At 41.6% G+C, this 20,998-nt stretch overlaps 1 protein-coding gene across 1 annotated transcript; it reads right to left on the reverse strand.

Annotated features, from left to right (window-relative positions):
* Positions 1-372: 372 nt before the first annotated feature.
* ankrd33bb (ankyrin repeat domain 33Bb) lies at positions 373-19,057 on the reverse strand. Its single transcript, XM_034702944.1, has 5 exons — positions 18,560-19,057; positions 9,168-9,297; positions 3,483-3,623; positions 1,893-2,056; positions 373-1,742 (listed from the first exon to the last, which is right to left on the reverse strand). The coding sequence occupies exons 1-5, from the start codon at positions 19,055-19,057 to the stop codon at positions 1,086-1,088; spliced, it is 1,590 nt and encodes a 529-aa protein (XP_034558835.1). The 3' UTR covers positions 373-1,085.
* Between the last annotated feature and the right edge of the window lie 1,941 nt (positions 19,058-20,998).

Consider the following 20,998-nt stretch of genomic DNA (forward strand, 5'->3'; position numbering starts at 1 on the left):
TATTGCTTGTTTGGTGTGGAGGGGGGGCCACAGGGGGGTCCAGGTTCAGTTTTACAGGGGCACTGGCCCCTGTTGGCACCTCCCCAGAACCGCCACTGCAGAGGAGAGCTCAGTTTTGCAGCAAAAATAAGTTAAATAACAATTTGAAGAGTCAGAAATGTTCTTTTTTTTTCGTGTTGAAGTAGTGATTTCAGATAGAATTGGTATATTTGGCTCATGTCGCCAAGTCTGAGTCTTTCTTTTCCAAAAAGAAAAAAAAGACATCTTATTTATCCTCCATTAAGAGCCGGTTATTACCAGTTATTAGTATCAGCTCAAAAAATACAAATTGTGCATCCCTTAAAAAAAAGAAATACAAGGGTCAGTCATCAATTTAAGAAAAGTGGGAAAAGGATTTTTCTTTAATTTCATAGATTAAGTGAAAATTTGGAGAATACATTTTAAATGTTGAGAATGACATCATCATTTTGTGTCAGTGCCAGTCATCAGATAAAACATCAGAAAGAGAACCAGGAGAAGACAACAGAGACTTCTCTGTCATTTACATTTTACATTCTGAACTTTGAACTCAAAGTCTGGAGATTAAAGTTGAAGATTTTTAACATTTGAGGTTATTTTTCAAATGCAATGCAACATTCTTACCCCTGAAGTATTTTTTATTTTACTTTCACCTTGCATAGAAACTAAAGGTCATTATTATTATTAATAAAATGCAGGTTAAAAAAATCCTCCTCTCATCTTTCCTTCATGCCTTGCACTAAAAATCCACCATGAGTTACAGTTACTGTTCATTACTTGTAGTTTCATTCACGAGTTTCTCCCTCACTGCTTCTCAAGTTAAGCCCCTCAGAGGAAACACAAATAGAAACAAGGCAAACAAACCAGCAGTGAAAGCTACCTTATCAACAGATGATGATTCAAAGTTATATCAAAAGGTCAAAGGTCAAGTCTTTCGATCAGTTCTTCAAGGATTTCAGCCCTGAGTGTTGTAAGCTCTGTGCGTTTGTCCACCAGACACAGTTAAGTTTGCCAAAGTGGCAACGTGTCATGTGCAGCTCTGTGTGAGCACACAGCGTCAGCTCCCCTCATCTCCTGCGTGGTGGAGGTAACAGTCTCTGCCTGTCCTCCTCCTGCCTCCTCTCGACCCTCTTCATCTTGTAGTTCCACTTTGGGATCTGCAGCTGGTTGTGGTCAGCGCTGCGTCTGAGTTTGTCAGGGTGAAAGTTCTGAGCTGGGGCTTTGCAGAGTCTCACTTTAGGCACCACGATGCCCGGCCGCACGCTGCTTCTCCTCATCATGTTCAGAGGGAGCAGACTCGCTCGCCTGAAAGCCACCGTGGATGCTGCGGCCACGTCGCTCAGCAGCTGCGGCTGGAGGCTGGCCCTGCGGTCCTTCACCTTAGGGATGAGGAGGACCCGGGAGTTCTGGAAAAACCTCTTGTAGTTGTTCAGTCTGTCTGGGCCCATACGCTTCAGCTCAGCCACTCGATGCCTTCTCAGGATCTCTGGCACAGCATAGCGGCGCTTCCCGATGCACGGCGGGCTGCCAGGGGACACAGTGCGGCAAGCTGTGGCCATAACAGGACTAGCAAGACAGGTGGTAACCCGGACCATATGATCAAGAACGCCATCGTCCACATTATTCACCTTGTTGTGTATGTAAAACCTGTAAGGGCAGCAGGACAGGAGGTTGAGCAAATGCCTCCAGCAGGACTTTGGTTCCTCAGCCTGGGCCACCAGCTCCTGCACAATAACATCAAACATGGTAGTTTAGAGGAATCACTAGGAAAAAAAACACCTTTTCAATACTTGTAGTGAATTTGCCTCTGGGGTACTAAAAGCATTATGTGGTGCATTCAATAAAAGGACTGCATTCATGATAAATTTATGAACCTCCAGCAGGGGCCACTCCAGGGAGAAGGAGTCACAGAACTGCTCAGCACAGGGCTTCGACATCAGGCGATACATCAGGTGTGCAGTCTCGTATCGACCGGTGAAGAGAGCCCACTCCCTGGGAGTCATCTTACGGCCGTTGTCTCGTGCCTGAATGTCTCCTCCTGGAAACAGAAAGTGTTTACAAATCCACTCAACCACTACAGCAGTGCATCATGGGATCTCATTCAGATACTTAAGGGTCTCAAGGGTGTGTGACAAATGCCAGTGCTTGACGTCTTGGGTATGAGAATATGTATTCAGACTCCTAAAGCCTGATGCATATTTGAAAACACATTGGCCAAGACCAAAGAGCTGTCCAAGGACACCAGGAAGAAAATTGTGGACCTGCACCAGGCTGGGAAGAGTGAGTCTACAATAGGCAAGCAGGTTGGTGTGAATAAATCAACTGTGGGAGCAACTGTAAGAAAATGAAAGACATACAAGACCATTGATAATCTCCCTGGATCTGGGGCCCCACGCAAGATCTCATCCCGTGGGGTCAAAATGATCATGAGAACGGTGAGCAAAAATCCCAGAACTACACAGAGGAACCTGATGAATGACCTGCAGAGAGCTGGGACCAAAGTACCAAAGGCTACCATCAGTAACACACTTCGCCGAGAGGGACTCAAATCCTGCAGCGCCAGGCGTGTCCCCCTGCTTGAGCCAGTACATGTCCAAGCCCGTCTGAAGTTTGCCAGAGAGCATATGGATGATCCAGAAGAGGATTGGGAGAATATCATGTGGTCAGATGAAACCAAAATAGAACTTTGTGGTAAAAACTCAACTCGTGCTGAGTTGCATCCCAAGAACACCATACCTACTGTGAAGCATGGGGGTGGAAACCTCATGCTTTGGGGCTGTTTTTCTGCAAAGGGGACAGGACGACTGATCCGTGTTAAGGGAAGAATGAACAGGGGCCATGTATCGTGAGATTTTAAGCCAAAACCTTCTTCCATCAGTGAGAGCATTGAAGATGGAACGTGGCCTGGTCTTCCAGCATGACAATGATCCCAAACACACCGCTCGGGCACGAAGGAGTGGCTCCGTAAAAAGCATTTCAAGGTCCTGGAGTGGCCTAGCCAGTCTCCAGACCTCAACCCCATAGAAAATTTGTGGAGGGAGTTGAAAGTCCGTGTTGCCCAGCGACAGCCCTAAAACATCCCTGCTCTAGAGGAGACCTGCATGGAGGAATGGTTCAAAATACCAGCTACAGTGTGTGCAAACCTGGTGAAGACTTACAGGAAACGTTTGACCTCTGTCATTAACAAAGGTTATGTTACAAAGTATTGAGTTGAACTTTTGTTATTGACCAAATACTTATTTTCCACCATAATTTACAAATAAATTCTTTAAAAATCCTACAATGTGATTTCCTGGATTTTTTTTCTCATAGTTGAAGTGTACCTCTGATGAAAATTACAGACCTCTCTCATCTTTCTAAGTGGGAGAACTTGCAAAATCAGTGGCTGACTAAATACTTGTTTGCCCCACTGTATGTGTTTTTATTGAGGTTATGTGCTTTACATTGGTCTTGGCTATGTTTACCATTCATCATGAGAGCCCTGGCACACTCAGCTCGGCCCTGCATGGCGGCCTTCATCAAAGCTGTGAAACCGTGACAGTTTCTCCTCTCGATGTCGAGCCCGGGGAAATAGTTGAGCAGGTAGTTAGAGATGAATATATGACCTGCAAACAAAAGAGGACATGCTGATTTATTCTTGAAGGTATTGTGATGAACTCTCACTGTGCAGCTTTTTGATGACCCCTGAGGACAAAGAGATACATGACATCTACTGAAATCACTTTGCTGGCATCGTTCTGGACATGCAATAATGCTTCCTGATGAAAAATGGGATGACAGATATATCACTCTCTCTTAATCTTTTTTTCATGGACAATTTAAAACACAATGTTGGCCTCGTTTCCACACCTTGTGGTGGCTGTGGCTCAGCGGTAGAGTTGGTTGTCTCTCAATCATAATGTTGGTGGTTGTGTCCCTGGGCTGAACACTTGGACTCAGAACTGCTCACACATCCAGCCATGTGTGAATGCCAGTGAATGGGGTTTGTCAATACTAATTGGCACTTTGCATAGCACCCTCTCCCATCAGTGTGGATATCAGGGAAATTTGACATGTAGTTCGCTTTGAGTGATCGGAAGATGAGGAAACCTTGATTTCAGCACAGTCCATTTACTGTTTATAATAAGCTAAATACATTAAGGGTTTTGTGAACACAGCATGAGAACAAACTATCATATTTGTCTGAATGTAGGATGACCCTGATTATAAGACGACCTCCACTTTTCAAGACACATTTTTAGATGGTAAACATTAAATGGACTGTGTTTAAATAGCGCTTCTGACCACTCAAAGCGCTTTTAACATCATGTCACAGTCACCCACTCACACCACATTCGTACACTGATGGCAGAGGCTGTTCTGTAAAGAGTCAATCAATATTAACTATTCCAATTCACGTACCAATGGCTCAGCCATCGAAAACAGGTAGGGGTTAAGTGTTTTGTCCAAGGAAACCTTCGCATGTGGGCAGCTGGACCTAGGATTTAACCCCTAACCTACTAACCTTCCAACTGAGAGAAGACAGACTCTACCACTAAACCACAGCTGCCATTACTGAGTCCCTTCAAGACTTTCTGAAGACCAAAACACAATAGACAGAATAAAGGTGAGATATTAAACATTATACACATAAACATAAGCATGTGAGCATTATCACTGCAACGTGTTAGCGTTAATACTGACAGCATGTTAGCTTTATGTTAGAATTTTCTTCAGTTAAACAAAGAAAAAACTGAAATGATTGTTTTTGGAGCCAAGGAAGAAAGGTCAAAGGTTACTGCTCAGCTCCAATCTGCAAAGATGAAATTTCAAACCAAGCCAGAAACCTTAGTGTAGTCATAGATAGCAGGATGCAGAAAAGCTTGCCCATGCATTTATCTTTGGCAGACTAGAATACTGTAACGGGGTCTTTACAGGACTCCCTAAAAAGTCCATCAGACGGCTGCAGCTCATACAGAATGCTGCTGCTCGAGTCCTAACAAGGATCAACAAAGTAGACTACATCACTCCTGTTCTTAGATGTCTACACTGGCTTCCTGTCTGTCAGAGAATAGACTTTAAAATTCTGCTGATGGTTTATAAAGCACTGAATGGTTTAGACCCAAAATACATTGATGATCTGCTGCTACTTTATGAACCATCTGGACTTCTGGGGTCATCAGGTACTGGTCTGCTTTCAGTCCCTAGAATGCGAACAAAACATGGTGAAGCAGCGTTTAGTCATTATGCACCACATATCTGGAACAAACTCCCTGAAAGCTGCAGATCTGCTCCAACTCTCACCTCTTTTAAATCAAAGATTAAGACTTTTTTATTTGCCACTGCCTTCCAATCTTAACTTATTTTAACTCACTTTAAATGCAAATTTTAAATGTCCTTTTAATACATTTCTAATTTTCCTTTTCTTTTCTGTTTTATTATATTTGTCATTTTAATTGTGTTCTTTTTTGCTTGTCTGAATGTCTCCAATGCTTTTAATGTTTTAATGTAAATCACATTGAGTTGCCCTCGTGTATGAAATGCACTATACAAATAAAGTTGCTTTGCCTTGCCTTATCACTGAGGCATGTGAGCATTATCACAGCAACATGTTAACATTATCATTGTCAGCTTGTTAGCATTATCACTGTCAGCAATGTTAACATTATCATGCTCAACATCTCTGCATTATCACTACAGCATGTTAGCATAATGACTGTTCGCATGTTAGCATTCTATTAGCTGTTTTTTGGTCACTATTCCATTATTCTAAGTGTTACATCGTATTTCTCTGAATATAGTGTTTTAGTAAATCCTGTATCAATCAAGGCAAACCGTTGAATTTAAAAAGTAGCATTGGCAGAGCGAAAGCAGCGTTTCAGCAAACAGCAGGACTCAGTTTTGAAACAACAGACAGAACCAGAAGCAGGGTCAAAAGAAGGAGACAGATGAATAATGGTGGTTTGACTCTGAGGACCAGACATCCCCACACTTCCCACCTCTGGTGACAGGTTTCAGGGAAAGTTTTTGTGCTGTGTACCTGACCCCTCTGCCACAGTCTCAGAGTCCAGCTCACCTGCTCCCCTGAGGTGTAGCAGAGTACTTTGTCACGAACGGGGATCGATACTTCTTTTAATGAAGCAGAAAATGAAGAGCAGTCTGCAGCTATTCATCAAAGAGCACAGGGAGACATTCATCATCGTTAGCAGATGAGAGGCCGGGCTCCACGTCTGATACATGTGGCTGCATCACTATGAAATTACTTACCGTGGTAATTTCTAATGCCAGCATATAATAGCGAATCCTGCAGCTGGGAGCATCAGACCTCATCATATGCTCGGTGCTTTAACGTGGACCAATTTTAAAACTCAATTCTAGCAATGAAATTCAAAACCACTGTAAATTAATGCATCAAAGGGAGCGGGGGAGAGAGGGTTCAATTACGCAAAGCAACATGTCTAACTAGGAGACAGCTTTGAAATGAGCTGCTAGATATGTAATGAGGAAGAATATATAAGGTTAAAAGACTACAACAGGTTTATTAATGGGAAAAAACGTGGCTAAGCTGTAATGTAATACTCTAAGTGGGAAACCTGCACATCCTGGATAATGGATCTATCTTTCATGATGATGCTTGGTCCTATAATTTGTGTTTTATCAGTCAGTCTGAAAGTTTAAATCCTGTGGTGACACCGACAATGAAACGGTTGCATGTAGTTACAAACACAGGGGAATGAAAACTTGAGTTCAATAAGCTCTCTTCAGACTCATTTTTATGGATTCTGGTCAAAGTGAGCGTGTCAGCATGACTCACTCAAACAGATATGAATGATGAATGAATGAATCCATTAGCTTTGCCTGACTCGCTATAACAGACTGAGTAATTTCAATCACTCAGTGCTTACCCACATAATTGATCTCTGACTTAATATTTGATGCATATTGAAGGGAATTTCTTTTTCTTTTTTACTCCAGCATGGGTGCCAGAACCACTGTTGTGATGTCTGTCTATCTGTCCATCTGAGTCTGTGATGAGAGCCCAGTCCATGCCAACCATCTGTTCTTCATAGCACAAGTCAGCAGCTCTCCAGAGCAGCTCAAATGTGTGAGTGTCAGAGACTATTTCTAGTGAAAAACATATTTTGAAATCATGTTGTAATCAGTATTTGGTGTACAATAAGCAGGATAATGTATGTGCAGAGGGTATGCACATGATGTCAAAGGTGGAGTCGCTCGAGAAGCAGTGAGGGAGAAACTTGTGAATGAAACTACAAGTAATGAACAGTAACTGTAACTCATGGTGGATTTTTAGTGCAAGGCATGAAGAAAAGATGAGAGGATGATTTTTTTAACCTGCATTTTAATAATGATAATAATGAACTTTTAGTATCTATGCAAGGTGAACGTAAAATAAGAAATACTTCAGTGGTAAAAATGTTGCATTGCATTTGAAAAATAACCTCAAATGTTACAAATCTTCAACTTTAAGAGCAGCTGCTACAACACATCTGTGACAAAGTTATGTTCAGAGTTTCAGAGTTACCTGTTTGTCTCAGGTGAAATTAAGTCTTTACATTTTAGAAGATCATCTGTGCAATAAAACAACGATCACAGCATAGAAGGACACAGGGTTATACTTCCAAACTTGGTGAAGGATGCATTATTTTGGTGATTTTATATTTTAATATTGTAGTCTGTAGGTATTTATCACAGATTAAATTAAATCAATAATTAAACATGCCGTCTTTTCGAAAAAATATCAGAGTCAATCAGATAATAAAGTCAATATATAATTTTGTAGTGTGTTGATGTCCACTGATCACTGTGTCTTTGGTAAAATGCACTCCAATCGAACCTGACTGCAATTAATCTGGGCAAATTTGTCTGTTCTGCTTCCATTTTTGTCCTTTTTTTTGTCTTCTTTTTGTCCTGTTGCAGGATGTTTTGCCAAGTTAAATAGTGATGTTACACCCCCATATAACACTGTTTAAACAACGGAAAGGAAACACATATAAAGTTCCCTGAATTTAGCATTAAGCTATGGAATCTGTAAATAAATGTCAGTGACAGATGAATTACGCATTGATATGAATGACATTTGAAGTGGTTAAAAAATGATAGTAGGCTGGACATTCAAACAAAATGTTACAAAACAGCTGCAGTTGTGAACAAAAATGTGTTATTTTTAAAATTGGTGGAAAACAAATCCAAAACCGGAGCTGTCATTGGTTAATCAGTGGCGGCTGTCATCCAATAGCTCAGTGGCACGCCCTTATCGTCAGCCTATCAACTTTCTGCTGTCTTTTTAAATGTGTCTCTCTCTCCAGCTAGTTCCTTCTTGCATTGATGGTGCGCACCCCTCCACCTCCCTATCTCCACCTGGTCTCTGCAAATCTTCAATTCCTAAGATTCATCAACCACCACCACCATCACCAGAGTCTGGACTCAAGGGGATTTCTTCTACTGCCAAACTCTCACATCCTACTCACACAAAATTACCCCCATAGAGTCCTTACGCCGAAGATTTCTGACAAGTTTCATCATTTATTCAGTTGTAATAAGTAACCTTTAATATTTAAATTATGTCTCTCCTGATTGAAATAGTATTAGCTGAGCTAGCGTCTTGTGCTTCTTTGATTCTCAGCAGTGTAGACATGAGAGACTGCACCGATGACCACATTACATGTTGCTTTTCTCCATGCTTACCATGTGTTTTCATAATGTATTGCCTTTTTATTCACAAGCTAACGTACACAAAGAGCGAGAGTTTGAAGTGAATGAGCGTTTTGACATCATATGTAAGAGTGACATCACACTTGACTGGATAGTAATTGGTTGTAATGGTGGAAGAACCCCGACAGGGTGAGCAGGTACACCATTGCAAGGTAAAGGGGTCTTGTCTCACCATGTGGGGTTCCAGTCCACTATAACACTCACTATCACAGCTTCATATTTACAGTCCAAACACAAAAGAGGTCTTATCATCTAACTCACAGCAGAAGAGCAAATAATTGTTTTCCCCAAACATCATAATCAAGTCTCGCCCTCTCACGCCCACACAGTCAGGGAGACGTGTCACTGCTATGAGTTGAAACACCTCTCGAGGAGGATCATTTGTGAAATACAAAACAAAGTAATTAAACAAATACACGGTTTAAAGTTGAACTCACCTGCTTGTGCTGCAAATATAAGAGCAGTGTTTCCCTCGTTGTCCTGCCAGTTAACATCCAGATACGGACACTGAGAGAGGGCGATGACCACGTCCACATAGCCATGGTAACACGCCACAATCAGACCGGACTGAAACACAACAACAAGAAAGATTTAGTTTCCTTTTCTCTGTTTGTTGTTGATTGATTTCTTAAGTCCTGAGAAACACCAAAACTGTTTCCTGGGGTGACAGAGAAGATCTCTTTATGTCGTTAAAGCAACACTTTCACACAAAGAAGTCAGTGAGTGAGAAAAGAAAGAAAGGAGTAAAAAAAAAAAAAGAAGAGAATTGTAGAAAGAGTCGTACAAAAGAAATAATACATATCAGTCTTTCAGTCCTCGGGGAAATTAAAGTTTGATTTTCACAGTTTGAAACAGACGGATATGAGTGAGTTAGAGACTGTTAACTCTAATGACATGAGTTTCTAAGTTAGGCTGCACACATTGTTCAAACGTATTCTAACGTTGAATTATACGAAAACACACACACAGAGAGAGAGAGAGAGAGAGAGAGAGAGGAGAGAGAGAGAGAGAGAGAGAGAGAGAGAGAGAGAGAGAGTAATAGACACGACAAGAGAGGTACAAGACAATTTTACACCAATTCAACACCTCTCAATGTTATACTCAAAAACACATCAAAAGGAAACAGAAGTTGATTTATTTAAGCAGAACACTGACAAGGCAAGCTCAGCAGGAGATCCAACCATCTGTCTGCACACTTCAGCCGGTCAGTGGCTGAATGAGGACAGTTTCATGTTAAATCGACCGCAACATGCAGAATCCATAAACATGGAACGCTAACTGACGAGGAATCACTGGGACTATTTCTAAAAACTGTAAATATAAATCACTTTAAATCAATAAAATAATATTTTAATCAAGTTTTTTTGCCAACGTTTTTGTATCTTAAGTTAGTAGCCTCCGCTTCGCGTCAGGGTCTGGTCTCACCCTGTCAGGATTTTACTATAACTACCTGCTAACCATACATTATGCCTTACATATTATTTGAAATGTACGTAATCTTCTTATTGATTATCCTTTGTAGCTTTTCCAAACTAGACCAGGCTGGTTTCTCCCCATTCCTTAGATCAGGTCTCACTTCAACATAGCTGAGCATAATTCAGGTTAAGTAAATGATGGACTGATGTATGTCTACAACTTTGACCCACTTTCACCCTGAACAAACACGTCTTCACAATCATTTGTTTAGAGGTAGTCAACCAGTAATGTATGTCAAGGGAGTGAAAATTCAAGGAAAACTTGATGATCATAAAAGGATCAGCCAGATCTTTTCTGGAGGTGTTGGGTAAAATGTCTCCAGATACAGACCTGATGGTAATAACAGGGTCAAGTAAGGCAAAGTGAGTGAGTAGATCAGTCTACAGGTTCTGAATAAAAAAGGCTTCTGTTTCAGGACAAGACTGAAGTTTCAAGATCCATGTTAATGGCCCATCAAGTAATCCAGATACATTTTGTCATAGCTTCCACTTTGGCGCCAGTGTGGGGGCAAACAAAAAAACACCCTCTTACTACTCACTTCTAGGTGGTATCCAAACATACCCCAAAGAGTAGAGCTACAGAACTGTTTGACAAACTAAATATGGATCAAACAAGAAGTGTACTTCAACATAGATCAAGATGATTATTGGGAATTTGAGACAATGGTGCTATCAAAAAATTATTTTTTTCCCCTGAGGTTTTGCCTTTTGGAGGAACAGTTGTTGAAATAAATGTGAGAAAATGTCCTAAATTTAGCCTCACATATAAGTTGCACATACATCAGAAACTTTGAGCATACAGAATTGCAACCTTACAAAATAAAAGAAGTCAAAGCAGAGTATACAGAGTTAGAAACTGAGGCATTATAGCCCTCAAACTGCTGAGAAAGTCAAAGAGAATGAACATTAAGAATCCCAACCCTGTTCTCATTTCCAGGTCAACACTTTGTCACATCCTCTCATACAGACAACACAAACCAAAGGTACGCCTTACCATCTGTTCTCTGCTGCTTTCTGCAACAAAGCTTTTCAGATGTGGTTGACATTGAGGTGCTTGTTCAGGTTGAGTTAAGTTTAGGTAACAAAAATACTTAAAAGTGTTAGTGAATTATCATAGTTTGGGTTAAATTGATAAGTCATCTCAGTGTTGTGGTTTTAGATAGGACGGGACACAAATGAGAGATCTCCTGAAAAAAGTTCTGTGATATTCGAGCCATTTATCCGCCTGATCTGGGATCTTGTTGCTCCTTCTAGTGTCTCCTGGTTTCTCTAACACAGGATGACCAGAGCAGTTGTTCTTAGTGTCCAACATCACTGTGGAGAGATTAACATATGAGTAATATGAATGCTCTGTGGGTCTAATACACAGACTGTGGTTATATTATCTTGGTTTTAGAAAACAAGCCAATGTGGAAGATCCTTAAACCGGCTGCACTTCTTAGTTGATTTCTTACCTCAGTGAACATCTTCTAAAATCGGTTTATGCTATTGATCTTGAGTCAAATTCTGGTTTCATTTTATTGGTATTAAAGGGTTTTTCAGGTAGACATATCTTCACTTTATTATACCTGGCCTGTTAGCTCATCAAACAAGACAAAAAAACATTAATTCACAAGGTGTACGCTAAGAGTTAAATGCACCAGAAAGGCGGGGCACAATAAATATGTGCTTGCATGTTCATTTGACATATACTGTATAAATAGTATAATAACCAAAAACAAAAATTCAAGTAAATTCAAGAAAGGATTTTCAATCACAGTATGTTACAAAGATATATAAGAGATCACTGATCCACAGTATTAAACCCCTCACTGCAAACGCCCTGTCCCCTTTGGAGGTTGCTTTGATTATATTCCCTCTGCCCGAAGGTCTCAATGTGTCAGCTCATATGACACTTGACATGTCTGATATGTAGCTGGAAGAAAGTCCAGTGAGGGTTTTAAAATAAATCAGTCAAATCAATCCTCAATTCCTGTAAGGAAGCTCACACAGAAGTGATGTGGTGATGATTTTTGGCTCTAGTTCAAACCCTGGCAGCTGAGCACTTCCAAAAAAATGAGTCCTTTTAATGCAAAAAAACGTCTATTTGACACAGAGTGAAAGTTCTACCGTCTGCTGCAGTATCAGGAACATCATGACAACTCAACCCTTGGTGACCTCAAAATGACATGTGCATACTGTCTGCAAAAATGTCTTATCAATCTAAATTATTTTGCACAATAAAACCACCTTCTTCTTCTTCTTCTTCTTCTTCTTCTTCTTCTTCATCTCTTTACATTCAGGTATGATTAGACATACTGTAGTTAAATATTGTATTCCATTTCTGCCAAGCCTGTTCTGCTATATACAACACAGCGTACCTCTAAAACAGTATATGGTTATATCCCGGCCTTTGCTTAGTCCATGTGTATCGAGATGGTTCAGACCCTCATACAGGACGGGAGTGAGATGTTGCTTTTTTTGAACGAGCAGTTGCTTGTTTGCTCCAGGGAGGTAGCTTTAAACTGTGAAATTTAAATCACATCTGCCATGAATCAACCCGACAAAACATTGTTAAAAAGCTCATTACCCGGCCTATATGTGAGGAAGAGGCGCAGAAGAGGAGGCCGCTCATCACTACAAATAGGAACAAACCGCATGGAGCTGGACGACTTTACGAGGGGGCTTAAATATCGTTAGTGCAATATGCTTTGAGAATTGAAGCTTGGAGCTTATAGCAGGGCAAATGATACTCAAATTGTGGTGCTCTAGGCGTCAGCAATCCATTCTTAGTAAATGTTCCCCTCTCTGAGATCATCATCCGTTTATTTATTCATGGTGGCCTGTGTATGGGGGTCAAGGTTTGCTGGCTTTTCCCTGCAGAGTAGACGGAGGGACCTATTGTGTGCACTGTTCACCCAGTGCAGCTCCCCCCAGGAATGGGTGAGATTAAGCATCTTTTCTGCCACCCAGACATGCTTTTTTATTTTCTTCTAATAAATAAAAATCCCCTTCCTGTCACCAGCACAGCTAGAACCTCATCGTGTGGACAAACCATGTTTATCTAGCTCATTCGACAGCTATATTGGCCAAGGACACTGACTGTATAGCTTTGATAACTTGGCATATGCTAATCCCTGGCTCTTCTCCAGCTCCACCTTCTTATCCAATTATGGTAACTTATAGCTCCGGGACACCAACATGGTGGAGGCCAAAATACAGAGATCCGGGATTTAAAAGGCAGTTGACAAACCAGTGGGTGAATACACTAAGGCCTCTTCCACTTGTCATACTGGTGACACGTACAGCAGATGCTGGGATGCATGATAATCAACACTATATGAAGACCTGGTATGTGCAGTAAGTCAAAGCCAGTGCTACGAACAAAAAGCCGACCTGTTTCTGATGATGACAGTATTAGAAAGACATCCACAGTTTCAGTTATCTTGTATTTTGCTGATAACGTTTTATGTTAGATCAAAGTAACAACCCCCAAAGAACCAAAAACTTGGGTCACTCTAAAGCCTGGTTTATACTCTTTGCATCAAATCAACTGTGTAGCCTATGCCGTAGGTCTGTGTAGCCCTGTACCTACACAAAGGCCTACACATAGCCACTGTGCACCTCCTCCAAAATGTAACTCTGCATTGAATTGATGAGGACCGCAAGCCCTGTGATTGTTTTGCTCAACAGCATTGTATTTCCTATATTATAGCACTTTCTGAATCACCGTACATCAACTGTGTATTCCATCTCCTCTGATGTCTCCTCTCTGTTCTTCCCTGTAATCATTGCTGTATGATAAACAGCAACATGTATCAGCTGTCAATTAACAGAATACGTTTGGAAGCGCTGTGAAAAAGCAAGCAGAACCCATAGCGGGGCGGGAAACAGGCGGCCCAACTATCAGAGAGACCACACTGCCCTCAAGGATTTGCTGTGCGTCACGGACAGATCCATGCACATGTATGTAGTGCTCATGTCTGTGTCTGCCTTAACTCAACCTTCAGCAATATTTGTGTTGTTGGTACCTTTTATAAAACATGTGCATTTCAATATAAACAAGGCAAGTGAAATCAAACATAAAGTACCTTTGATAGCTCTAATGAACAGGTTTCAGTGTCTGTTTCCTTATACAGTCGGTGGTCTGTGTTTATCACAACTGAGTAGTCAAGTCAGGTTGGCTGGCTTTTTCCCACAGAGAAAACGAGTGGCTGTCATGATGTTGTGACCGATAGTGACAAGTTATATGAAGGGATGTGATTGTCAAAGGACAAACAAGCAGGAAAATATATATATATAGTTCAGAGTAGGGTGCAAAATGTTAACTGCACAAATTATCTACAGGTTATATTTAAGTGTGACAATATCTGCTTCCTAAGCTCCATCTTCTTGGTAAATACCAATAAATAGTTGTTTTCATCAAGTTAGACGAACTACAGTCACTGGGGAACATGTCAGAAGGATCTGGAGGTCTTCTCCAGGAGATTTGGCGAAATAGTGTTCACCAGTTTATGGCTTTTCTGATATTTATTTACTCTTTGACTTTGACTTTTCAAATCCTGGCCCTGGCCATTTTCTGCATGTCATCCCTCCCCCTTCTCCCCACATTTCCTGTCTCTCCTCAGCTGTCCTATCGGATGAAGCCCAACATTATAACGTAAAAGAATAAATACAGTAATTCAAAATTTGAAGCCTTTTCTAAGTAAAAAACAAAAGTGGGGACCTCTGTGTTGTTACCACAACACACCTTTAACACATCTGTGCCGATATCAGTCCGCTTACAGACTCCTGTTAAGTTACTTCGGAGAGCTCTGTCAGCACGGCAAATGAACACAAACAGCCAGGACAGTCTACCTCTGTCCTTTTAATATCATCAGGTTGAGCTGGAGCTGAATCCAGCAAACACCCTCATGGATAAATCTGGACTAAACATTCTTGTACCTGATGCTTCTGATCAGGCAGTGACTACCAGTTCAACATGCTCTCTTAGCATCTTGTAGCTTCCACCACAAATAGTTCTACATTATGTTGAATCTTTTTTCATTAGCACCTTCACAAGCTAATGAATTAGCCCCAGGCTGGACTCTAGCTCCTGGCTTCTTTCCAGCACCATCCTCTGAACAAGTTGTAGTCACTTCTGGTCTCTGAAAACCATCATAAACATGACCACAGTGCAGAACTCAGACGCTTCAAAGATGCAGTCAATATACCTACAATCCAGCAGGCCACTTCTACTATGTTGATGCAAACAGTGGCCTCATACAGGTGCTGAAGAGAACCTTGAGTTACCTCTACATGACATGCAGAAGTAGTGACAAGTATCTGTTTTTAAGGACGTAGCATGGACAGTTTGTTCAGGGTGATTAAAGTGAGTGCTTCATCACAGGATACCGACCTGGCTCTGATGTCACAATTATTAAAGATTAAATCATCTTTTGTGGTACAGATTTTTATTTCTTCACTACAAACATGAGTCGATCAATTCTACTCAGTCACCTGGCAGCACCACTGAACACCCTCCTCTTTGTCCTTACAGACCTTATTGTTGCTGTCTGGAACCCCCGCCCCCCCTGCTCTGTTCTATCCATGAACACACGGAGTATCGTTTTCCCGGTGCTCAGGTCAATGTCTTTACAAGCCCTTTAAAGGCTGAGCCCTGAGGGCAAGCTTTTTGACATAGCCACTGCACGGTTACAGCCTCCCATCTGTCACTGGAGGCTTAACCAACTTCTCTAAACCAGGGTTTGACCTTTAGTGGCTCACCTGAGTTCAGGACCTGATCCAGTCTCAGTTGGCCTGAACCAAAATCCTGATGTGACTGCTGGTGAGAGAAAAACACTGCAGTTCACTCAGGGTAAACCTGTGCTATTCCTTGTGTGCCTGAATGTTACATACCAGATCAAGTCCTACGGTATGTCAGAAATGTGTATTTTCTGTAGTTTAACTTGTTGCTGCAAACTCTGTCCTTTTATTGCAGGTTTATTCACATTTTTGTATCCACACTAGAGTGCCACAAGCCAAGCAAACAACACCCTCCACGGATGAAACTTACTCCAAGTGTCACTTGATGGACTTGATCAGTGCATAACGGGCTACCGGCTGTGTCAGATCTGCTCTAGGGTCAGCAAAGTGTTGTCTCGTGAACGTCATTATACAGGACAGAGCAGTATCCCACTCAGGACGAACCCATTGGCTGTCCAGGCTGATATGGGATAGATAGAAACCCTAACTGTGTGTTTCATTAACACTGACAAAATATTCTACATTTGAGATATTTTAAGACCATCTAGCCGGACTGAGGATCACAACATCTCAACAGTTTGTGCTGTTTGATTGAGACTAGTGAGCTATAGACCTGACACCAGACAGTTCACAGTGGGAGACACAGATCTAAAGTAGCATGGTGAAACAGTGGAGCAATCAACAATGCAGACCCGTGTACTAACAACAGAATGAATGCTGGGCCACAGCAACATGTCAGACACTAAAGTAAATTCCATCATCGTTATAATCGACATATCTCCAGGTGCTACAACAGCTCTCTGCACATCTGTTTACAGACAGCAATATGTGATACAAAGGACCATTTTGAAGAGTGCTGAAATGGACCAGTACACTCCAGTACCCGGGGAGGCCACCTCTGAAGTCATCCCCTCTGGGTAGCTTTTTCTTTTTTGGCCTACATTGGGGCGTCTTACCAGCTCACAGTACCCTTAAGCCTTGTCTATATTTCTTCATCGGCCCTATGCCACAGTAGCCAACACGGTCTTGAGTACTACATACTTGTACCCCCCCGGCAGATCCTGAGCAGCCGGGATGCAGTGGCTGGTGCGAGGGGGAAAGCATATCCGTAAGCTAAAGAATCCCAGGTCAGACAACCAACCTGTTCACGTTCCTAACAGATTTGCCCCACTTAGCAACACACCTGCTAAGACAGTAACAAAGCACCAGAAAGCTAGCACTCTGGTAATTGGAGACTCCATAGTCAGAAATGTGACTGAGTCTTACCTTGTCTTGAAGGTGGGTTGACATAGAGTGGTCTAGACTTCCTATGTTTGTAAAAGCATCTTGAGATAACGTTTGTTGTGATTTGGTGCTATACAAATAAAGATTGATTGATTGCATTGTGTGAATTCTATATTCAGGTTGCCTGTTTCTAGTCCTGCTGCACTTTCTGCTCGTCCCAATGGAGCTACGGCAACTCTGAATATATAACGTTTAATTCGAGTTGATAATTTATGATATTGATCGTGTATTTTTACAAAGAGGTATAAAGAGGAGACGTCGGAGGAGATGGAATGTAAGACTGATCTATGGCGATTTTGGAAATGTTATTATGTATGAAATACGATGCTGCCCAGTCGACCAATCACAGGGCTTGCGGTCTGTGTCATTTCAATGCATAGTTATATTTAAGAGGAGGAGCACGTCAGGCTCAAGCGGCAACCTCCGGTCTAAAAATATGAGTCCAGACGTGAACACTTAAGCTGTTGGCTAGGAGGCTCAAAGCCCAGCTCTTTACGTCACAATTGCTCGACAGCAGCAATATGGCTCCCGCCGGCGATTGGCCTCAAAACAGCACTTCAGAAACAGATTGGTGACGTCACGGATACTACGTCCATATCTTATACAGTCTATGATCAGGCTACATACGTAGGCACCTGCGTCGGAGTACGGCTACACTGACCTACAGCGTAGGCTACGGAGTTGACGCAGAAGTATAGACCAGGCTTTATCTGTCCTCTCCATATAATAGTTTCTCTTGGCCATTCATACTAGCATTATATGGCACAGTGTGACACTCATGTCCTTACGTTATGTCAGTTTTCACCAAAGAGTGATATTAAATTAATGCAAACGTGCAAGTCTCCATAGTGTTGGATCAACGAAGACAATCTGATCAAAAATAAGACAGCAGCAATGTTTGCCTGTCTTCATACGGGCATAAAGATGAATATTTTCTCAACTGGAGAAATGAAGACCAATGATGTACTGATACTGGCCACACAATACACACGCTAACAATTGAATAAGGGGAGCACTGGCACTCATATTTCCCATTTGAAGCACTGGTTTTGAGCCTCTCATAATGCTGCTATTTAGGAGGAGGCAGGTGACTTACACCATGATGGCAGTGTTGCAGTGCTGGTGATGCTCATACACAATAATTGCACAGCTGTACATGAACTCCATGGAAAATTGTGTCACAGGTGAATTATTTGACCTGATGGAGGGCAGGGAGCAACCTTTGGTTTCCAGTGGAAACTCTAAAAGCCATCTCTGTGTGACAAACTGAAGACTTTGCTGATTTCAGTGGAAACAAACCAAAAAATCAAACACGTAATAAGAATGCATTAAAACCAGACACCTACTCTTCTGTTCCTGTCCGTCTCTCTCACTTCCTCCTCGGTCACCCCTTGTCTTATCATGATCTTTACGATGATAGCGTTGTTGTTGCAACAGGCCTTAAAGAAGGAAACTGGCTCAGGGCTTTCGGGGGTTGGTGGTCGGAACCATATTCGGGAGTCAACTGAATTGTCTGGGGGATAGAAAGAATCGTCCGAGCTAATGCTGCGGGTGTCCGACCGATCGGGCAGGGACTCGAAGTCCAACTCCTCAAACTCCTGGTAGATATCGTCGTCATCATCCCAATAGTTCCTTGTGTAATCAGCCTCAGCGCTCTCATCATTGTCCTCATCTGGCTCATCACACTCATGTCCTTCTTCATCAACCCTGGTGAGGGACATAACAGGTTTAGCCATGGCAACGTTATTGGTCCTAAAGTCAGTCCCAACCGGTCCAATGCCAGCGGGCACTCCATTCTCTCGAACCTTTGAACCTTCACCTTGTTCCTCGGTTATCAACACCATTTAAACCCTCCCCTCCCCTGCCCCAACAAACTCCTCCAATTCTTCTGCCAGGACAACTTTAGAGGAGCCCAGAGCTCATGTCCACCGGCCCTCTGTGATACGTTGTCTCATCCTACCTGAGACAAGATCGCTGGATAATCGACTTCTGTCCGTCTCGTCAGGTTCCCAGAGAGAAACGGGTCATCAGAGGTCAAAGGTGAGGCATGACATCATTGCATTTGCTTTCTATCTTTAGTCATTGTGGGATAAATCTTCTCAGGATGCCATAGGGGTTAGAAATTTCAGCACTTCCAGAGACAGGTCGTCAAGAAAGGTTTGATCTGATGCATGGTCAGAGGTATTCATTCTACATTTATGAAGGAAGCAATGAGGTTTAAAAAGCCAGTGTCAGCATTACCTCTCCAAAGAAATCAAGTGTCCCAAGACAAAGAGTATCCATGAGTCCAGAATTGTTCAGAAGTCATCGTCAACTTCCATGTGACTCTTGGCAAAACCTCGCCTATCCCATTGTTTAATCATGACATCAGAACCCAGATGGTCAGCTTGGACTCCTTAAATCCTGCCGCCCCGATCAGAAGTTAAAAGTAAAAAAGTTGTCTTCTGGAAAGTAGAAGAACTGGCAGTCGTCTTGGTTGGATACAGGGGCTGTCACCTGTAACAGCGCTCAGAAACTAATCCCATGTTTCCCACTAGAGAGACATGGGCTCTCTCTGATGATGGTCGGCAATGGGATGAGCCATTCTCTCGCACTGACGCATGATAATCCCTTTAGTCGCTCTCTCTCTGGCTCTAGCTGCTCTGTGGCATTCCCCTCCCCAGTGACGAGAGACTTTGAGTGTCTGCTTTTGGAGAACAATGAAGTGTAAAATTCAGTGATACAAGCCAGGAGGTCAAGTCTTCACTTTACTAATCTTCTCTCATACTGTCTGAAGATGTTTCACAAAGAAAGCAAACAGGTGTGATATTTTTATTAGATATTAAACTATACCCAGAATACATGACATTAACAGACCAGAAAACTCATTACACCGTTTACACCCATGCTCATGCTCAACCTTTCCTCAGGAAGAGATGGTCTTGAGAATTAATGTCATCATTTCAGCTAGTCAGGCCTGCTCCACCCCCCACAGGTTTCTCCTGCGCTTAGCACTGCCAGCTTCAATTGGATTTCTCCACCATGTGACTTCATTTGTGTACGAGGCAGAGGGGGAGAACTCTGGTAACCCTAAATCAAGTTCAGGCCCTACGTCACCTTCCTCAGTGTCTGAAAATACACTTCTATTTAGAGCTCTGTGAACGTGTTGAACTATCTGTGTCAAAGCTGACATTATGACAAGAGTCAGAATAATCACAGAGGACAAATGTCATTTAAAGACAGTTTATGAGCAAAATTTAACCACTACTTATGACTTTGTGATTTAAATGACAGTAATGAGCTGTGATGTACCTAAACAGCACCAAGCAGCACACAAATACAGTTAGTTACTAGCTGGTGTACATAGGCCAGTTTACTTATAAAGCACATTTTATCCCAAAATGAAGTCAATGTGATACAGACAGGACAATTAAAGAGGATGAATCACAAATGTATGATCACAAGGAGTTTAAACACACACTGAAACCTGCACAGCTGTTATTTTATATATGTAAATTTGTGGGTTTTTTTTCTTATTACTGATCATTTTATATTATTTATTATGTATTTATTAAGATGTATCATTATTAATTGTCTCTCTTTTCTTCTTTCATTAATTTATTCTTCATCTTTATTTATGTATGTATTTATTAATTTATTTATAGTCCATCCATATTTGTTTATAATCCATGTGTATTTATTTATTTTTATTCATTTTTTTTATAATTCATATGTATTTATTTATCTGTTTGTTTATTTATTTATTTATCTATATTCATTTATTTATAGTTCATATGTATGTATTT

Source organism: Notolabrus celidotus, chromosome 15, assembly GCF_009762535.1.
Source record: "Notolabrus celidotus isolate fNotCel1 chromosome 15, fNotCel1.pri, whole genome shotgun sequence".
NCBI classification, from domain to species: Eukaryota; Metazoa; Chordata; class Actinopteri; order Labriformes; family Labridae; genus Notolabrus; species Notolabrus celidotus.